This window comes from Kogia breviceps, chromosome 18 (genome assembly GCF_026419965.1).
Source record: "Kogia breviceps isolate mKogBre1 chromosome 18, mKogBre1 haplotype 1, whole genome shotgun sequence".
NCBI lineage: Eukaryota > Metazoa > Chordata > Mammalia > Artiodactyla > Physeteridae > Kogia > Kogia breviceps.
This window is the reverse complement of record NC_081327.1, coordinates 5193249-5211468: the sequence shown is the minus strand read 5'-3', so window position 1 is coordinate 5211468 and position 18220 is coordinate 5193249. Positions and strand designations below refer to the sequence as shown.

General features: G+C 53.5%; 3 protein-coding genes across 4 annotated transcripts; all 3 read right to left on the bottom strand.

Moving 5' to 3' along the window:
* Nucleotides 1–600: 600 nt before the first annotated feature.
* Nucleotides 601–2018, bottom strand: CLDND2 (claudin domain containing 2). The gene is made up of 4 exons (XM_059044291.2): nucleotides 1850–2018; nucleotides 1362–1499; nucleotides 951–1070; nucleotides 601–694 (listed from the first exon to the last, which is right to left on the bottom strand). Exons 1-4 carry the CDS (start codon nucleotides 2016–2018, stop codon nucleotides 621–623), a joined length of 501 nt encoding a protein of 166 aa, XP_058900274.1. The 3' UTR covers nucleotides 601–620.
* Nucleotides 2019–3717: 1699 nt separating this feature from the next.
* Nucleotides 3718–5123, bottom strand: NKG7 (natural killer cell granule protein 7). The gene is made up of 4 exons (XM_059044294.2): nucleotides 4775–5123; nucleotides 4552–4698; nucleotides 4329–4463; nucleotides 3718–4226 (listed from the first exon to the last, which is right to left on the bottom strand). Exons 1-4 carry the CDS (start codon nucleotides 4929–4931, stop codon nucleotides 4168–4170), a joined length of 498 nt encoding a protein of 165 aa, XP_058900277.1. The 5' UTR covers nucleotides 4932–5123; the 3' UTR covers nucleotides 3718–4167.
* Nucleotides 5124–11721: 6598 nt separating this feature from the next.
* LIM2 (lens intrinsic membrane protein 2) lies at nucleotides 11722–17770 on the bottom strand. 2 transcript variants are annotated; one of them, XM_059044281.2, is made up of 5 exons: nucleotides 17556–17770; nucleotides 17445–17521; nucleotides 13269–13418; nucleotides 12012–12146; nucleotides 11722–11783 (listed from the first exon to the last, which is right to left on the bottom strand). In XM_059044281.2, the coding sequence occupies exons 1-5, from the start codon at nucleotides 17768–17770 to the stop codon at nucleotides 11722–11724; spliced, it is 639 nt and encodes a 212-aa protein (XP_058900264.1). The 2 variants fall into 2 exon arrangements, with proteins under 2 accessions (XP_058900264.1, XP_058900265.1); XM_059044282.2 differs by lacking the exon at nucleotides 17445–17521 and having other exon boundaries at nucleotides 17596–17770.
* Nucleotides 17771–18220: the final 450 nt, after the last annotated feature.

The window sequence follows — 18220 nt, the reverse complement described above, 5'->3', positions numbered from 1 at the left end:
GATGCGGGCCAATGGGAAGAGGATCCTGGGGAGGGAGGCGGAACCCGGAGGGGAGGGGAAAAACAGCTTTGTGAAGGGGGTGTGGCCTAGAACTAGGGGAAAGGTCTTGCGGGGGAGGGAAGCGCTGCCAGGGAGGAGTTCCAATGAGTCATCCTAAACTTTTCTCAGTGCCCTAGGATTAGCCCTCTCCCCTGGTTCCCCACCTCTTACTAGCCTCTCCGAGTCGCGGCGCCTGTGTGTCCGAGTCCCCCCATTCCCTCTATGCCGGTGTTCCTTATCCCCTCTATGATCGTGCCACTACGTTCCCCCGTATCCGTCCTCCCCCGTCCCTGTCTCCACTTTTCCTCCATGTCTGTGTCCCTACATCCTCTCCACGAGCCCTGGTCCCCTCCTGACCCCAGTACCCCCTGTCGCTGTTCCCATCAAAACCCTTGTCCTGTCCATGTCCGAATCTCCGTTCCCGTGTCCCTCCATGTCTCCACGTTCCCTATAGGTTCATGTCCTTACTTCCTCCCTGAGCCTCCAGGTACCCCCGTGTCCACGTCCTCAGGTCCCCCAGAAAGGCACGTGGAGCCGCGGCAATGGAAGCAGTTCCTTTATTCTGCCCCAGGCAGCTGCGGTCATAAGCACACGGGGAATCCACTGATGGCATCCGTGCTCTGCAAGATCATGTCCGCCAGCAGAAAGCAGAAGCCTGGCGGGAAGGGAACGGAGGGCGGGTGGAGGAGGGTGAGTCCTAGGGCGGATGGTCGGGAGGGCCCCGGGGACTGGGGTTTGGGGCTCCAAGGGCGTTTCTGTCGGGTCCTTGGGAGCCCAGACTGGAGTGTGTTCGGGAGTCCTGGGAGGTCACTGTGATGTTTCCTGGGAGGACAGCTAGGGAGTATCTGCAGGGAGGTGGGGGGGCTCCTCGGGGCAGTCTCCTCTCCACCCTCTTCCGTTATCCAGGTTACCCGCGAGAACAGAGAAGGGTAAAGCCAGCCACCCCGAAAGGTAGGACCAGGAGAAGAAGACGTCGTTTTTCCACGCATTCTTCACTGTGTAGCCTGTCATGGCGATCAGCAGTAGCAGGCCTGGGCCCCGCCCACCCGGCAGGTGAGGGTGGCCAGGGGGCTGTACCCAGGCCCCACCCTGACCGCGCCCACCGCCTCAGACCGTGCCCTTCTTGCCCGCCCTCCCGTCCCTGCTCTACCCGATCTCCCTGGCCCCGCCCCTGACCCCGCCTCTTTAGCTCCTCCCCGTCGAGGCCTGGTCCCCGCCCCATCCGCCCCGGGTCTCTGGCCCTCTTCCTGGTTCCTCTAGTCGCGCGCGACCCCTGGGCCCCTCCCTCCTCCAACTACCAGGCCCACCCTATGCCATCTCACCGCAGAAGAAGAAGATGGCACTCGTGGCCCGGCCCCGCGAGTCGCCCTCCTGGCACAGAATCCGCAGCCCCATCACCAAGCCCACGATGCTGCAGCCCGCCGCCAGCACCATGCACGCCCCGGTCACCGCCAGCATGGCTGGGGAGAGCGGGCCGCATCAACCCCGCTGGCGCCGCGCCTGGCCACTACCCCCATCCCGCCGGTTCCGAGCTGGGAGCAGAGTCAGGGTTTTGGATGGGGACTTGGCAGTTACATAGTGAGCGGCGGTTAATGTTGCAACAGGGAGGCAGGTCCCCGAGTTGGGGTTCCTGGTGGCCTGGTCACGGAGGGGCAGCCAGATCTCAGGCTGAAGTGGAAGGGCTGGGGGCGGGGGCACCGCAGGATGTGCCGGGCTGTGGTGTCGGGAGAGGGGGCCAGCTGTGGTCAGTGCTGGGGGGCTGTCTGTCCAGTGGGGGGAAGGATCTGACAGCTGGGCGGCCGGGCCTCACTCTGGCAGGGGATGTTGGAGCAGGTGCCCCCGCTACACTCCTGCCACAGGCCACTGTGGCCCCCAGAGTAGCGGATCCAGGAGTTGGTGGCCGTGGACAGAATGGTGAGGATGTTGGCCAAGAAGCCCAGCGAGATGCCCCCGCATTGAAGGCTCCGCTTCGCCCCCATGCCAGGGAGGCTGCTGCCGAGGACCACACATACAGGACTGGCCAATGCTCCTCCCACCCCCAGATCCCTGAGACCCCCTCCTGCATGTCCCTCCACATCCCAGATGGCTACCCCTGCACCCCTGCCTGGTCCCCCTACTTCTGGGACCACCCCCCTCAGGCCCCTCCCAGACCCAAGACCACCTGCCCCCTCAGGCATCACTGCTTAAGAACCTCTGCCTTCAAGAGACCTCCATCCCCCAGTGGACGTGACTTTGGCCTGTCCCTTGCCTTCCCCACCACAGACCCACTTAAATGACTCACCCACAGCTCCCAGGGCTTCTCAGACAGAGCCCAGAGGGTGGGGGAAGGGAGACTGGGTCTCTGTGAGGCAGCAGGAGTTCCAGAACCCCCTTTTCTAGTGGCCATTTAAAGAGATAACCCCCCCCACACACACACACACACACACACACACAGAGAAGCAGCTCTTCTGGCAAACTGACAGCTCAGAGTCAGATGGCAAGTCTGGGGGACTCTGAGGGCCATAACATGGTAGCCCATGTGCTTCTAGAAACTGCTCTTCCCTTGACCCCATAAGCTCTCCTGGTCCCCAGCTCTCTGTGTCCTCCCAGGCCCCCATGCAGCCTCCTGCCCCTCCTCCCTCCACTTCTCAAGGCCGGTTCTCCCGGAGAGCTCCATTCTGCATCTTCTTACCAGGTGAGCTCCAGCGAGCACTGATGCTCTGAGCGCATCCCAAACTGCATCTCCAGCCCAGGTCGTCACCTGCTTCTGACCGTCTCCCAGACCCCGACACTCAGCCACATCCCCATTGATCTCAGCATCTTCCACCAAACCAGGGAGGACACCGTCAGCCCATCCAGTTAGTTGGACCACACCCCTGGACACTCTCCTTGCCCTCTTCTTGCCCCTCACCCTACAAAGCCCTTGGACCCCTGAGTCCAGTTCCTCCCACCCCCTGAAACTTTCTGGCTCCTTTCCTCCTTTCCCTCTCATGCCCTGGCCGCAGCGCACCCCTTGTCCTGTCTCATGTCTCACCTGTTGGATTGCCAAGCTCTTCTCTCCCCTTCCGGCCTCCCCCATGGGCCCCAGAAGGAGCTTTCTGGCACCCAGACCAGACGCTGTCCCTCCCCGGCTGTCCCTCCCTTAGCTCCCCACCACCCTCAAGAGACAGTCAACTGCTGGGCTAGAGGCGCTGCCTCCTACCCGCCTCTCCATCCTCATTCTCCCGCACCCTCACATTCTACAGTAAACCACAAAGCACTATTCTCCATCCTCGGAGAACTCCCAGCCTCTCCACGCCTTCATCTTAGGGTCCGTCTGCCTGCTTTACCTTCCCTCGGCCCTGGAGAAGTTCCTAAACACCGTCTCCCCAGAAAGCTCACCTCCACACCGCACCCCTCCTCCAGACACAGCCAGTCTTCCTGCCGGACCCGCCCTGGGCTCTGCCTGCCCCCACCGGGCTTGGAGCCCCTGGCGGGCAGGGCCTGATCGGACTCACCTCAGCATCCCCAGCGGGCGGCCCAGCAGAAAGGATGCGCTCAGGAGAAGCCAGCTGAAAGAGTGAATTTGTTCTTGTTCTTTTTCTTTTTTTTTTTTTTTGGCTGCACCCCGCGGCTTGCGGGTTCTTAGTTCCCTGACCAGGGATTGAACCCGTGTCCCCTGCAGTGGAAGCACGGATTCTTAACCTCTGGACCACCAGGGAAGTCCCAAGAGTGAATTTATTAATGAAATGAGCAAGGTGCACTAAGGGTAAAGGCAAGGGTGACAAAATCAGAAGCAGCAAGAAGAAAAGAGCTAAAGGGAGAAAAGGCAAAGGGAAGAAAAGAGATAAAGGATGGAGAGACAAGGGTCCTGGGGCCATGCCCGAGTCCACGCTGGTTCCCACTGTGGTGGGAGCACCTCTAGGGCAGGGCAGGTAGCAGGATTGACTCCTCTCTGGGTGGCCATTGTGAAGCTGCAGTGTCGTCGTCTTCTGTTGTGGCAGCATTAACCTCGGAATAACCAGTTCCCAGCAGATTTTTGTTGAATGAATGAAGACGCAAAGGAAAGAGCTCGCAGACGCTGGGAGTCAGGGCAGGAAGGAGAGCCAGCTGTTTTCATGGTTCCTCATGATGCCTCCAGAGAATGGAGTGCCAGAGCCATCCTGTGGTTCACATGGCCTCATAGCCAGGCCGGTGGGCCCCGTAGTGAGCTCCCAGACTCAGGCCGCCTGGGTTGGCAGAGAGAAGTTAGACCCTCGCTCCTTCCCTGCTCCCTCTGAGCCCCCAGCTGGGCCCCTGTCCACCCCTGGGACTCCCCAGGGCGTAGTCACCTGCACAGAGAAAGAGGACAGTTGAAACCCAGCCCAGGTAGAAGGACCAGGAGAAGAAAGACTGGATCTGGGGGTGTCCAGGCTGCTTCCACCGCTCGATCGTGTAGACCGCCATGGCCACTATCAGGGAGAGGGCTGGGGGCGGAGACAAGAGAGATTGCTCAGCGCCCCCCGCAGAAACTCACCAGGTCCCAGCGCCCCAAGCCCAGCCCGGAGTCCTTACCTGCGGCAAAGGCTACGAAGGTGGAGACGATGGGGCCGCGTCCAGGGGCAGACAGGGAAGGGATGCAGGACATGACCAGAAAGCTCACAGCGATCAGGCCCCAAAGGACAGCCAGAACACAGAAGCTCTGTGTCACGTGGATATAGCCTGCTCGGAGACGGGACCGCTGAGTGCCTGTGCCCTCAGGCCCTTCTCCACCCCGAGAGAGACCACTCCCCCTTACCTTCTACCGAGCCCTGATCTCCCGATGGCCAGAGGCCCGAGTGAGACAAGGAGCTGGGCCCCTCGGCCACAAACCAGAAATTCGTGCTCAGAGCCACCAAGAGAGACAACAGGGCCAGGGAGCTAGTGAGCAGGGCCAGGGACCTGCAGGGCTCCATGGGGGCGAAGGCTGGGTTTCCGGGTCCTGGGTGATAAAGAGCCTGCTGATCCAGATTCCTGGGTCTCTGAGAGAGGAGGAAGCTATGCCCCCCGGACTCCCGGGACAGTCAAGCAGTTGGGACAGCTGAGGGACCTGTGGTCCTTCAGATCAGACTAGTTTGGACTCACCCAGTTCCTGGCAGCTGACTCTCGTCACATCCTCGCTTCCCGCCTTGCATTGGCACCCGCCCTCCAGCCCTTGAGGTTCCCCTCTCAGTATATGGTGGTGGGGGAGGGCCCTGGAGATGTCACATTGTCAGTGGTTTCAGTGGGTACAATGTGTCTCTACAGAAGGTTCTATACCTCCTGCCCTTGAAGCCTTCCACGCCAGAGGGGGGCTTCCTGGAAGAGGTGAGAGAGAGGCTTGGGGGGCCCAGAGGTGGGGTGCGGTGAGTGAGGCCAAGGTGTGAGTTAAATGGGAGGGGGAGGTGTGGCCAGAGGGGACAGCTGGGGGATGCATCATTCTTTCCTGTGGGTTCTGCAACCTTCCGTTCTGGCAGACAGGGGCCCCCATTCTAGGGTCTCCATAAAAGGAGGGGGAAGGAGGCTAGGATACTTGGGGCTGAAGGAGGAAGCTGCTAGGAGGCCTAGACTCCAGGTCCTGAGCGTGGGGACACGGGCTCCCGGCTCCTTACTTGGAGCTTATGCCCAGGGCAGGTAAACAGCGATAGCAATTTTGCAAGTTTGTGGAGGGAGGACGTGCCCACATCCTCGTCTGATACGTGAGTTCACAGTTAGTGCTGTTTCGAGCAAGGCCTTCGGTCTGGTGTGTGCTCCATCAACAGGACCTGGGTTTCTGTGATCAGGGAGCGGGAGTTGGGGGTCAAGGATGTCAGTGCAGGACTTTCTGGCCCTCCCCTCACAGCGGCATCGGGTCCTGGGCCCCATCTCAAATAGAAGGTGAGGGTGCCACAGCCCAGGTAGAAGGCCCAGGTAAACTTGACCTCTATGAAGCAGGAGTGACCTGGAAGAGGACTTCTGTCCCGCAGAGGAACTGAGCTAACAGTCCCAGGACAGCTGGCGAAGGGGAGAGCCAGAGTGACCCAGGAGGCTGGGTCCTCTTCCTTGGTTGGAGACTCCAGTCTGCAAGGCCGCCATCCCTCACCCAGATCCTCACCAGTGGGGTAACTGGCCACTCCTGAGAACATGCTCATGAGGACAGGCTCCCAGGAGGGGATCCATGTCCTGAGCAGCTGGGGTGCCGTCCCCCAAATGGCGCTGCACATGGCTCCTGTGATTAGCAGCCAGACAAGCTTCAGGAAGTCTCAGCCAAGGGCGTGTGGTGATCACATGCACAGAACCCATCTGAGATCTTTCTCTCTCTCTCTCTCTCTCTCTCTCTCTCTCTTGTTTTTCTTCTCTTCCCTCTCTCTCTTTTTCTTCTTTGGCATCACTGCATGGCTTGTGGGACCTTAGTTCCCCAACCAGGGATTGAACCCCGGGCCCTCGGCAGTGAAAGCGTGGAGTCCTAGCCACTGGACTGCCAGGGAAGTCCCCCCATCTATGATCTTGACCCCATCCCAAACCCAACACCATCCTGACCGCAGGCAGCTCCAACCCCATCCGTGGCCCCGTCCCTATCCTCCAACCCAACCCCGTTGTCATTCCCAACGACGAATTCAATCCCGTCCTTTTATTTATTTATTTTATTTATTTGTGTGTGCGCGCCACACCGCATGGCTTGCGGGATCTTAGTTCCTGGACCAGGGATTGAACCCCAGCCCCAGCAGTGAAACCGCTGAGTCCTAACCACTGGACAGCCAGGGAATTCCCTCAGTCTCATCTTTAACCCCAGTTCCAATTCCAAACTCCAGCTCCAACCCCAAATTCAACCCATCCCAATCCCCGAACTCAATCCCATTGTTAACCCCAGTTCTAACCCATCCCAAACCCCAAACCTAACCCCATTCTTATTCCCAAACCCAACTCCAAACTCAACCCCATCCCCAAACCCAAACGCACCCTCACCCAGACACTTAACCCTCTCCTAACATCCATCCGCACACCAGATGGCATTTCCAGTCTCAACTCCAGCCCCAGTCCCACCCCCACTTCCTTCTTCATACCTCTCCCTGACCCTGTAATTCTTACCTCAATCCCACCACAGCCCCTCCATTTTTTATCTTCATCCGACCTCCAGGTCCAAGCCACTGGAGGACTGAGAGCAGAGAGGGGACATGATTTGAATCATGTTTTAATTAAAATTCGTTTGAAAGTCTAAAAACAATAAATGCTGGAGAGGGTGTGGAGAAAAGGGAACCCTCCTACACTGTTGACGGGTATGTAAATTGGTACAACCACCATGGAGAACAGTATGGAGGTTCCTTAAAAAACTAAAAGCATGGACTTCCCTGGTGGCGCAGTGGTTAAGAATCTGTCTGCCAACGCAGGGGACGCGGGTTCGAGCCCCGGTCTGAGAAGATCCCGTATGCCGCGGAGCAGCTAAGCCCGTGCGCCACAACTACTGAGCCTGCACTCTAGAGCCCACGAGCCACAACTACTGAGCCCATGTGCCACAACTAGTGAAACCCACGCGCCCAGAGCCCGTGATCTGCAACAAGAGAAGCCATGGCAGAGATATGGGAACATATGTATATGTATAACTGATTCAGTTTGTTGTAAAGGAAAAACTAACACTATTGTAAAACAATTATACTCCAATAAAGATGTTAAAAAAAAATAAAAATAAATAAAAAATAATAATAATTAAACTAATAACATAAAAAAAAAATATAAGAAGCCTGCGCACCCCACAAAGAGTAGCCCCCCCCCGCCTCAACTAGAGAAAAGCCCACGCACAGCAAGGAAGACCTAACGCAGCCCCAAATTAATTAATTAATTGTTTTTAAAATTAATGAATTAATTATTTTAAAAACTAAAAGTAGAACTACCATATGATCTAGCAATCCCACTCCTGGGTATATATCTGAAGAAAACCATAATTGAAAAAGATACACGCACCCCAATGTTCATTGCAGCAGTATTTACAATAGCCAGGACATGGAAGCAACGTAAATGTCCATCAGCGGAGGAATGGATAAAGAAGATGTGGCACATATATACAATAGAATATTACTCAGCCATAAAAAAGAATGGAATAATGCCATGTGCAGCAACATGGATAGACCTAGAGATTATCACACTAAGTGAAGTAAGTCAGACAGAGAAAGACAAATATGATATGATATCACATATATGTGGAATCTAAAAAAAGATACAAATGAACTTATTTACAAAAGAGAAACAGACTCACAGACTTTGAAAACAAACTTACGGTTACCAAAGGGGAAATTCGGGGTGGAGGGATATATACACACTACTATATATAAAATAGATCATCAAAAAGGACATACTGTATAGCACAGGGAACTCAGTATTCCGTAATAACCTATATGGGAAAAGAATCTGAAAAAGAATGGATATATGTATATGTATAACTGAATCACTTAGCTGTACACCTGAAACTAACAGGACATTGTAAATCAACTCTACTCCTTCAGGGGCAGGGATTGGGTGGGGTGTGGGTAAGGGTTGAGGCTGAGCTGGTTAGAAGTCTGTGGCAATAAGCCAGGTGAGACACGATGGTGGCTTGGATGGGGGGTAACCATGATTGAGCAAGAAGGGGTCAAATTCCGAATACATTTTGACGGTAGAGCCAACACGGTTGGCTGATGAATCAGATGTGAGAGGTAACAGAAGGAAAGCTATGGAGGGTGATCCCAACATTTTGGGCTTGAGCAGCTAGATAAAAATGGACTTGTCATTTACTAAGTTGGGGGAGACCATGGGAGGAGCCGATGCGGGTTGTGAGAGAGATCAGGAGCTCAACTTCAGATATGGGAAGCTTGAGATGCCTCGTCTTTTCAGGTGGAAATGTTGAGTAAGTAGTTGGAGATATGAGCCTGAAGTTATAACATCATTATTATTGCTAGAGTCAGCCCCTATAGATAAGATTCCTGGAATAAGTCTCAGTAAATATTTCTACTTAAATAGGCCTCTATAAATTATAATTAGAGAAGGTTTCAGTTGCTATTATTACTAGAGGAAGCCTCTATAAATATAGTATTTTTGTTATTTGAGGAGGTCCCAATAAATATTTCTAGGGAGTAAGCCTCTATTAATATAACCGTTGCTAGCACAGGCTGTAATCAATATTCTTATTATTGGAATTGGCCTCCCTAAAGAGTCTTATTATTTCATGATAAGCTTTAGTAAATCGCATGGCAGTTGGCATGAGTCTGTTGGATGAACTAATGAATGAGTGAATGAAGAGTGAATGAAGATCAAGGTCATGAATGATGGATGAAGAGGCAGGTGCAGGACAAGTTGCAGATCAGAATTCTGGTGTTTCTGCTTGGAAGGGTCCATCCAGGGAGGGGCCAGGAGGTTGGGAGAGCCAAGTGGAGATGGCGCGAGTGGGCAAGGAGGTTGTTTTTCCACAGTTGTTTTGGGGGTTTTTTTGGCCGCGCTGGGCAGCACGTGGGATCTTAGTTCCCAGGCTGAACTCGCTCAGTGGCGTTTTGGAGGGCTCCGAGGAGCTCTGGTTGTCTCAGCACAGAAGGAATTCAGTGAGAGGCAAAGTGATGAGGTAAGAAGCGATTTATTAGATTATTAGAATAGGGTGCTTGTGAGACAAGTGGGCGGGCGAGAGGGTGCCTCCCCAAGAACTTGGTGGGCTACAGTTTTATAATCAAAGGAAAAGTGGGGAGGGGGAGAGGACCACCTTCTTTCTCATTCTTGAGTAGGCGTCATGCATGCTTCCATCATCAGCTCCGCCTCCAGGTTGGGCAGGGGAGTTTTCTTGTCCCTACATGGTCAAGCCAGGACTGTCATGGCACAATGGAAAAATTATCTCAGGTCTCAGTACAATGAGGGTCTTTCACTTTGAAATGTCACCTTTCCATAAATTATTGTTTTTTATGTGTGCAGAGAGCATGTCATGGGGGTTATTAACTTACTGAGCTCACTGGGCAGGATGTGGGTCTCCTGCCACCATCGTTTTATTGTTTGGGGCATGTCTCATGCTTCTGTTGCATGGTTTTGTGGTTAAGCAAACCTGCTTTCTTGAGTGATCATTAACTTACAGGGGTCTCCCATACTTTTTCTTCACTTACAATCCCCTAATGTAAGTAAATCCCCTATTTAACTAATCCCCTATTTACTTACCTACTTTGTCCCTTTATTCTGTCCCTACCATGGCCAGGGATAGATCCCATGCCCCCTGCATTGGGAGTGTGGAGCCTTAACCATTGGACCACCAGGGAAGTTCCATAGATCTTTTCATTTATCGTATCCTCCTACTGTGATATTATGTTTTATAATAAATATATATTGGGTCTTTGTCCCCACTTCCGGCATAGAGATCCTAAAACTCTTGGAATTTCCTAAGTTGTGACGGGGAGGGGAGCCAACCACATGATTAGACGGTCAGAAATTGCAGTCCCACCCCTTGACCTCCTGGAAGGGGAGAGGAGTTGGAGATTGAGTTCAACCACCAACGGCCAATGATTTAATCAATCATAACTGTGTAATGAAGTCTCCAGAAAAACCCAGAAGGAGAGGATTCAGAGAGCTTCCAGGCTGGTGAACACATGCTTTTTGGGGGAGAGTGACCTACTTGGAGAGGGCGTGGAAGCGCCACACCTCTCTTTCCACTTACCTTGACCTGTGCATCTCTTCCGTCTGGCTGTTTTGAGTTATATTCTTTTATTTAAAAAGTGGCGATCTAGTAAGTAAAATGTTTCCCTGAGTTCTGTGAGCTGCTCTAGCAAATTACGGGAACCCAAGGAGGGGGTTGTTGGGACCTCTAGTCTATTGCTGGTTGGTCAGAAGCACAAGTGACAACCTGAGCTTGTGATTGGCCTCTGAAGTGGGAGGCGGTCTTCCAGGGCTGTGTCTTTTTTTTTTTTTTTTTTTGCGGTACGCGGGCCTCTCACTGTTGCGGCCTCTCCCGTTGCGGAGCGCAGGCTCCGGACGCGCAGGCTCAGCGGCCACGGCTCACGGGCCCAGCCGCTCCGCGGCACGTGGGATCCTCCCGGACCGGGGCACGAACCCGCGTCCCCTGCATCGGCAGGCGGACTCTCCACCACTGCGCCACCGGGGAAGCCCTAGGGCTGTGTCTTTAACTTGTGCGATCTGACACTTCCTCTATGTAGATCGTGTCAGAATTGAGTTACCCGCTTGGTGGTGTGGGGAAAAAATACACCCATCAGAATCGGACCTACACATTGGTTTCCTAGCAGTTGAACCCAGGGACTTCCCTGGCGGTCCAGTGGTTAGGACTCCACACTTCCAGTGCAGGGGGCCCAGGTTCGAACCCTAGTGGGAGAACCAAGATCCCACACGTCGAGGGGTGCAGCCAAAAAAAAAAAAAAAAAAAAAATTGGTGACCCTAGTAGGGTGGGGGCCGTGTAACTTATCTCTGTGCTCATCCCTCCTACAGGAACTGAGCCTAGTATAATGCCACCACCACCCCTGCCCCATTCACCACACGTCACCCCTCTTTCTCTCCACCCGAACCCCTCAGGGACCACACTTCAGTAGTTTCCGTCAGTTTTATTAGACTCCAAAAAGTCTCTCTAATGGATATTCCATTTCTCTAACAACCCCCCCTGGTGGCTGGGGGCCTGGGCGCCCCTCAACTGCCTCCACCAGGCCCCAGGAACCAGGATTTCAGGCCTCTAGACCCTCCCCCTCCTCTTCAGTGACCTGACTTTGACGTCCGGATGAAGCCGGGGCACACGTTTGGGTTCAGCGGGGAGTGGACAGGCGCCGACATTCATTCATCCGGTAGGCACACATGTAGAAAATTCCTGCGCGAGAAGACATCCCGGTTGACCCCGCCCGGCCCCCTATCGGCCCTCGCAGCCCCTGCTCCCAGCCCAAGACGCCGACACAGCATTCCCTTTCTCCCTGGTGTCCACAGGGCTTGGAGCCTGCCTTCTGGTTCAGTGCTGGGGGCGCCTGTGTGGGACCCTCCCTCCCATCGTCTCACCCCGCAGGGCCACAGACACTTGCCTTTGCACCCCCAACCCCAGTACCTGCAAAGAAGGTCATGAGCAGGGCTACCCAGCCCAGGATGTAGGACCAGGAGAAGCGCCAGTCCCCGAAGCGGCGACCGAGGAAGCTGACAGTGACTCCAGTGTAAATGGCCAAGGCCAGCAGGACAAAAAAGGCTGGAGAGAGAGGTGGGGGCGGGGGTGGGGGGGGGGGTGGGGGATGGGGATGGGGGCGGGTTTGGAGATGGGGGTGAAATGAATAAATTGAGAAGGGGGTATGGGTGCAGGTAGGGATAAGGGTGAGGATGGAGGATGAGGTGAAAGTGGGAGTAAACATGAATGAGGAGTAGGGTTAGGGTGGGAATGGTGTGGGGTCGTGTTGTGTCCTCAAGAATCTGACTGGTCTTTGTCTCTGGTTCCTGGGAGGGAAACTCCGAGTCCTTGGAATTTTCTTGAGTACTAGGAGTGTCTTTGTTGTTCTTGGATCACACCTGAGTTTACGCTGATGATCAGAGATGACTCGGGGATACGAGCTGGTCAACAGAAAGACCAGCCTTGGGAATGGAGGGCTGGAGCTTTGAGCCACTTGGGTTCAGTCCAGCCTCTGGGGAGGAAAAGGGGGGCTGGAGAGTGAGTTCAACCACGTGGCCAGTGACTCACGCCCTTGCAATGAAGCTCCAGTAGAAATGCTGGATGCTGAGGCTCACTGGAGCTCCCTGTTTGGTGAAGGCATAGGATGCGCTGGGGGGCGGGGGGGGATGCGCTGACGAGCCCTAATTCTGCAAGGAGATTGCATGGAAACTCCACGTTCAGGACCCCTCTCTGGCTTCACGCTATGCATCTCTTTACTTGGCTCGTCTTGAGTTGTACTCTTCATCATCGAACTGTAAGTATTATGCTTTCCTGAGTTCTGTGAGCTATTCTAGCACATTTCTGAACCTGAAGCACGTCCTGGGAACCCCTGAATCCGTAGCCGATTGGTCAGAAGTACAGGTGAGCCGGGGACCCCGCTTGCAGCTGAAGTAGGGGCGGTGTGGTTGGGAACCGTGCCTTGAAACCTGCGGGGTTTGGTGCCAGCTCCGGTGGTGAATGCCAGCATTGAATGGCAGCACCGATAGCTGGTGTCAGAACTGACTGGCATGGGAAATAGTCCTGAAGTTGTCGTTGGAAGTGGAGGTGGGATTTGGGTGCGGGTGGGGCGGAGTGCGGAGCAGTGAGGAATGAAAGTGGTGTGGGGGGTAGAGCTGGAGGGGGAGCTGGGAGAGGGGGAGGGGGAGGGGGAGGGGGGGATTCACTCACTGGAGGCGAAAAACACGATGCCCGCAGAGAAGGGCCGGGAGAAGCGGGTGAAAGTGGGCTGCTGAGCGAACGCCATGATGCCTATGATGATGCCAGAGGTGGCGCACAGGGAGGCCAGGATCATGAAGGCCCGGGTGGCATTCCAGTATGCTGTGGGAGCACCCCCAATGTCACTCCTGTGCCTTCCCGGCCCTCGGTGGTGAAGGCTGCTACCTCTGAGGGCAGGAATGCCTCACCCCTCTCTGTATTCCTGACCTAGCTCCTCCTTCACCTCTCTGAGAAAACCTTCCTCTTCACCCGGCAGACTCCTATTCATCCTCCAAAGCCCAGCTCCCAGATCCCCTCCTCTGGGAAGCATCCCTTCTTCACCCCTCAGGCACCGTCCTCACTCCCTGCTCTGGGTTGAGACTCTCTTTGCCTGTTTCCCTCTCCAGCCTGAGGACAGGGAGCTGGCTGATTCTACACCACAGAGGACACCAGCAGAGGTTTGATTTGCACATGGGCCTGGAGAAAGGTTGGTTCAATGAACGAATGAGTGAATGAATGCCGATTTCCCATATCGTCCTACTACTCACTCTCTATCCTCTCTCCCACGCTCCCTTTCCCTTCCTTCATACCACTTACCCATATTTGGAAATGTCCCATTTATTTATTTCTAACTTGTTTACGATGTCTATCTCTCTCCACCGAGATCCCAGCTCTGTGAGGACCTGGCTTTCTCAGTCGCTGCTGTATCCCCAGCACCTAGTGCCTGGCATGTAATAGGTGCTCAAGAAACATGTTGAATGACTGGAGATGCCCTGGGAACACTCATCATGACCTCATCTTCCATTTGGCAACTGTCAAGTACGTGCCAGGCTCTCTTCCCATGTGTGCTCCTATTTATTCTTTCCAAGAGCCCTAAGCTCTAAGTAATATTTTCATGCCCAGTTTTCAAGTGAAGGAGTGGAGGCTCAGAGAGGTGAAGTGATTTGCCCAAGGTCCCATAATTAGCAGAGGGACTGGAGTTGAAAGCCAAGCTCCTCGCCCTCAGTCTCAACTGCTTTGTTAACTCTGTCTCTCGAAGTACCCATGACAATGATCACGCCGGGGCAGAACTGGGGTCCTGCCACTGAAAAAGCCTTAGATCTTTGCAAAATGCAGTCTTCTGTCTTGTGAAAGTCTAGGGGAGAACAATTCCTGGGTACTTCTCCACGGATGTTGTTATGGGTTGCTGGGTTGCGTTGTGTCTCCCCTTTCAAGTTCACATGTTGAAGTTCTAACTGCTCCCCCCACCCTCCCACTGCCTCGGAATAGGACCTTAGTTGCAAATAGGGTCTTTGCAGATGTGAGTAGTTAAGAGGAGGTCATACCAGAGTAGAGTGGATTTCTAATCCAATATGATTGGTGTCCTCATAAACTGGGGAAATTTGGAGACAGGGGGACACCCAGGGGGACATCATGCAAAGATGAAGGCAGAGATGGGCTGGTGCATTTATAAGCCAAGGAATACCAAAGATTACCAGGCAACCACCAGAAGCTAAGAGAGAGGCAGGGAACAGATTCTTCCTCACAGCCCTCAGAAGGAACCAACCCTGCAGAGACCTTGATTTTGGACTTCTAGCCTCCAGATCTGTGAGGCAATAGATTTCTGTTAAGCCACCCAGTTTGTGGTACTTCGTTATGGCAGCCTTAGAAAACGAATACACATGCCTCTGGGTATTTCAAAGTCTGGAGGACTTATGGGGGACGTTATAGCCTATTTCTTTCCCAAGGTTGGGCTAATGCAGGAGTGGAAAACACAAAATGCCTCTGAGGCTTGGCTGCAGCTGTGAATAAAGGCAGGAGACAGACAGCAGGCTGCGTGGGGAACATGTAGCTCCCATGTACCAACTATCAATTATCAGCTTCACCTTTGGATCAAACCTTCCCTATTCAAATCGCAGTGTGGTTTCTGTCTCCTGAGGGGACCCTGACTGGTGTACCCCATTTGAAGGGGGCATTTGCTACTCACACCCAGCTAACCATGGGCCTGGAAAAGACAGGCAAAACCGGATTATTCAAAAAGAGCTGCAAGTCCAGATTTTAATGTAAAATCTCCAGATTTTTAAAATACTGGTAATGACTTTGGGAACTTAAAAAATGCCACGCACGGGGCTTCCCTGGTGGCGCGGTGGTGGAGAGTCCGCCTGCCGATGCAAGGGACGCGGGTTCGGGCCCCGGTCCGGGAAGATCCCACGTGCCACGGAGCGGCTGGGCCCGTGAGCCATGGCCGCTGCGCCTGCGCGTCCGGAGCCTGTGCTCCGCGACAGGAGAGGCCACAGCAGTGAGAGGCCCGCGTACCGCAAAAAAAAAAAAAAAAAAAAAGCTATGCATACATGTCTTGGGTTGGGTTTGGCCTCTGGGAAGCAAGCTCAGGACTCCTGCTCTCATTTTGGTGATCGGATTACATCAGCTATACAATGGATGAACAAATTAAACCTAATGTTTGGACAAATCCCCAAGAATCAATCAATCGGGGGGAGGTATGTCCCTGAGGCTCTCAGTCTTGTGGTCATGAAGATATCAAACGAAGTTGAAGACCTCCATCCAGCCTCCCTCTCTCTCATCCCCAGCAGAGGGAACTCAGAGTGTCTGGTGCTGTTCCCAGTCTGAAGCAGGAGGAGTGGTAGAAGTGTGACAAAGGAGACAGCCGGAAGTGAAAAGGATGCACGAAGTCAGCCAAATGGGGCTCTGAAACTGGTAGCCCAGGGCAAACCTTTCCACTTCTCCCTGCCTCAGTTTTTCCCTCCAGCAAATGGGTAGGTTTGGTGAGATGGGGTAGGTGAAAACTGCCACAAGCCTGTCATACCACAGGGCTCAGTGAGGGTCGGCTCCTCCTCCCAACCCCCCCCCCCACCAAAAAAAAAAGAATTGCCTTTTTGAGGTCAAGTATCATGTCTTAATTCATAGACACAACGGAACAGCTCTCTTAGTGTTGGGACACCGAAGAGGGTTAGTTAATCCAGGCAAAGCGCTTAGAATAGCACATAGGACACAGTAACAATACATGTCAGTTATTGTTATGATTATTATTATTACTACCCTATTATTGGATATAGATAATATAGAATATGTGATATACTATATATTATTAATATATTATATAAAGTATATTGTATAATATATAATATATATTATGTAATGTACTATACATCTCTATGCATCTCTCTTTCCATATATATGCATGTATATACATTTGACCCTTGAACGGCACAGGTTTGAACTGTGCAGGTCCACTTAGATGAGAATTTTTTTTTTTTTTTTTTGCGGTACGCGGGCCTCTCACTGTCGCGGCCTCTCCCTCTGCGGAGCACAGGCTCCGGACGCGCAGGCGCAGCGGCCACGGCTCACGGGCCCAGCCGCTCCTCGGCACGTGGGATCTTCCCGGACCGGGGCACGAACCCGCGTCCCCTGAATCGGCAGGCGGACTCTCAACCACTGCGCCACCAGGGAAGCCCAGATGAGACTTTTTTTCAATAAATACATACAGTACTACACTATCCACGGTTGGTTTAATCCCCAGATGCAGAACCACAGATACGGAGCCATGGATACAGAGGGCCGACTACATGACTTGAGCATCCAGAGGCTTTGGTATCCACAGCGGGTCCTGGAACCAATTCTCTGTGGCTACGGAGGGACTGAGGGAAGGCTGTACATATATACAAATATATATGTATATGGAAAGAGGCACATAGAGGTCCATAGTATATTAGAATAATATGTATTATATAATATAGATTGCAGGAATCCTATACTGTAAGTACTATTTTTATCTCCACTTTTACAATGTATAATGTAATATATACACGTATATATCTATATTCACATATACATACACACACATATATACATATACACATATGTGTTACACAGCTTGGCTCACAGCAAGTATTAAAAAGTATCTCATCCAGTATTAGCTAACTTAGGGTCCATATTGCTTCTGTATCCTCCTGGTACCTAACATAGTTCTTGACACCTAGTAGATATTTAGAAAATGCTCTTCTGATAACCCCAGCCCCAACTGCTATACCTGGCCTCTATGTCACGCATGGAAATGTCACCTCTCTACTGAACCTCTAAATCGGTACATCCTGTAACTGTACTAGAAAAAAATACTGAAATACCAGTTCTGCCCCTTCCATGCTGAGTGACCTTGGGCTGGGCGCTTTCCCTCTCTGAGCCACAGGGCTCTCCATCTGCCAAACAGGTGGCCTTTCCACTGTGAGGTTCTGCCCTGCGTGAGGCTCTGATCCCAGGCACAACCCAGACCCCACCCCCCACCCCCCCCGCCCCGGAGCCTCACCGATGCTCTCCGTCTGCAGGTAGCACTTGCTGCCCAGGCAATATCGCCACAGGCCCTGGTGGGCGAAGGCCCCCGACAGCCGGTACTGCATCCAGTGGTCTGTCGCCGTGGCCACCACCAGGAGGATGGTCCCCACCCAGGCGCAGAAGAGGCCACCACCCATGAAGCTGTACATGGTGATCTGTGGGTAAGGGGAGAGACGGGGTCAGGAGCTGGATTCCCATGTCCTGGGGGAGGAGGGGCTGGGCGTCTAGGTTCCTAGTCTGAGGGAGGAGAAGCTGGGACCTTAGACGTCCAGATCCTAGGTGAGGAGGGAGCTGGGGGGCTGGGACATTAGGTCCCAATGAGAGGAAGGAACTGGGCACCTGGATCCCTGGGTCTGGGGGAGAGAGGGAGCTCGGGATCTGGACTCCTGAGTCTGGGGGAGGAGAGGCTGAGAACCTAGACCCTTGGGTCCTGGGGGGAGAAAGGAGCTGGGGGCCTAGACTTCCAGGTCCTGAGCCAGGAAAGGGCTGGCCACTGAGACACCAAGTCTTTGGGGGATGGAGGGGGCTGGGGGCCTGGACGCCCAGGTTCGAGGTGAGGAGGGGGCTAGGGCTAGGACCCCACCAAGTCCCTGCGAGAG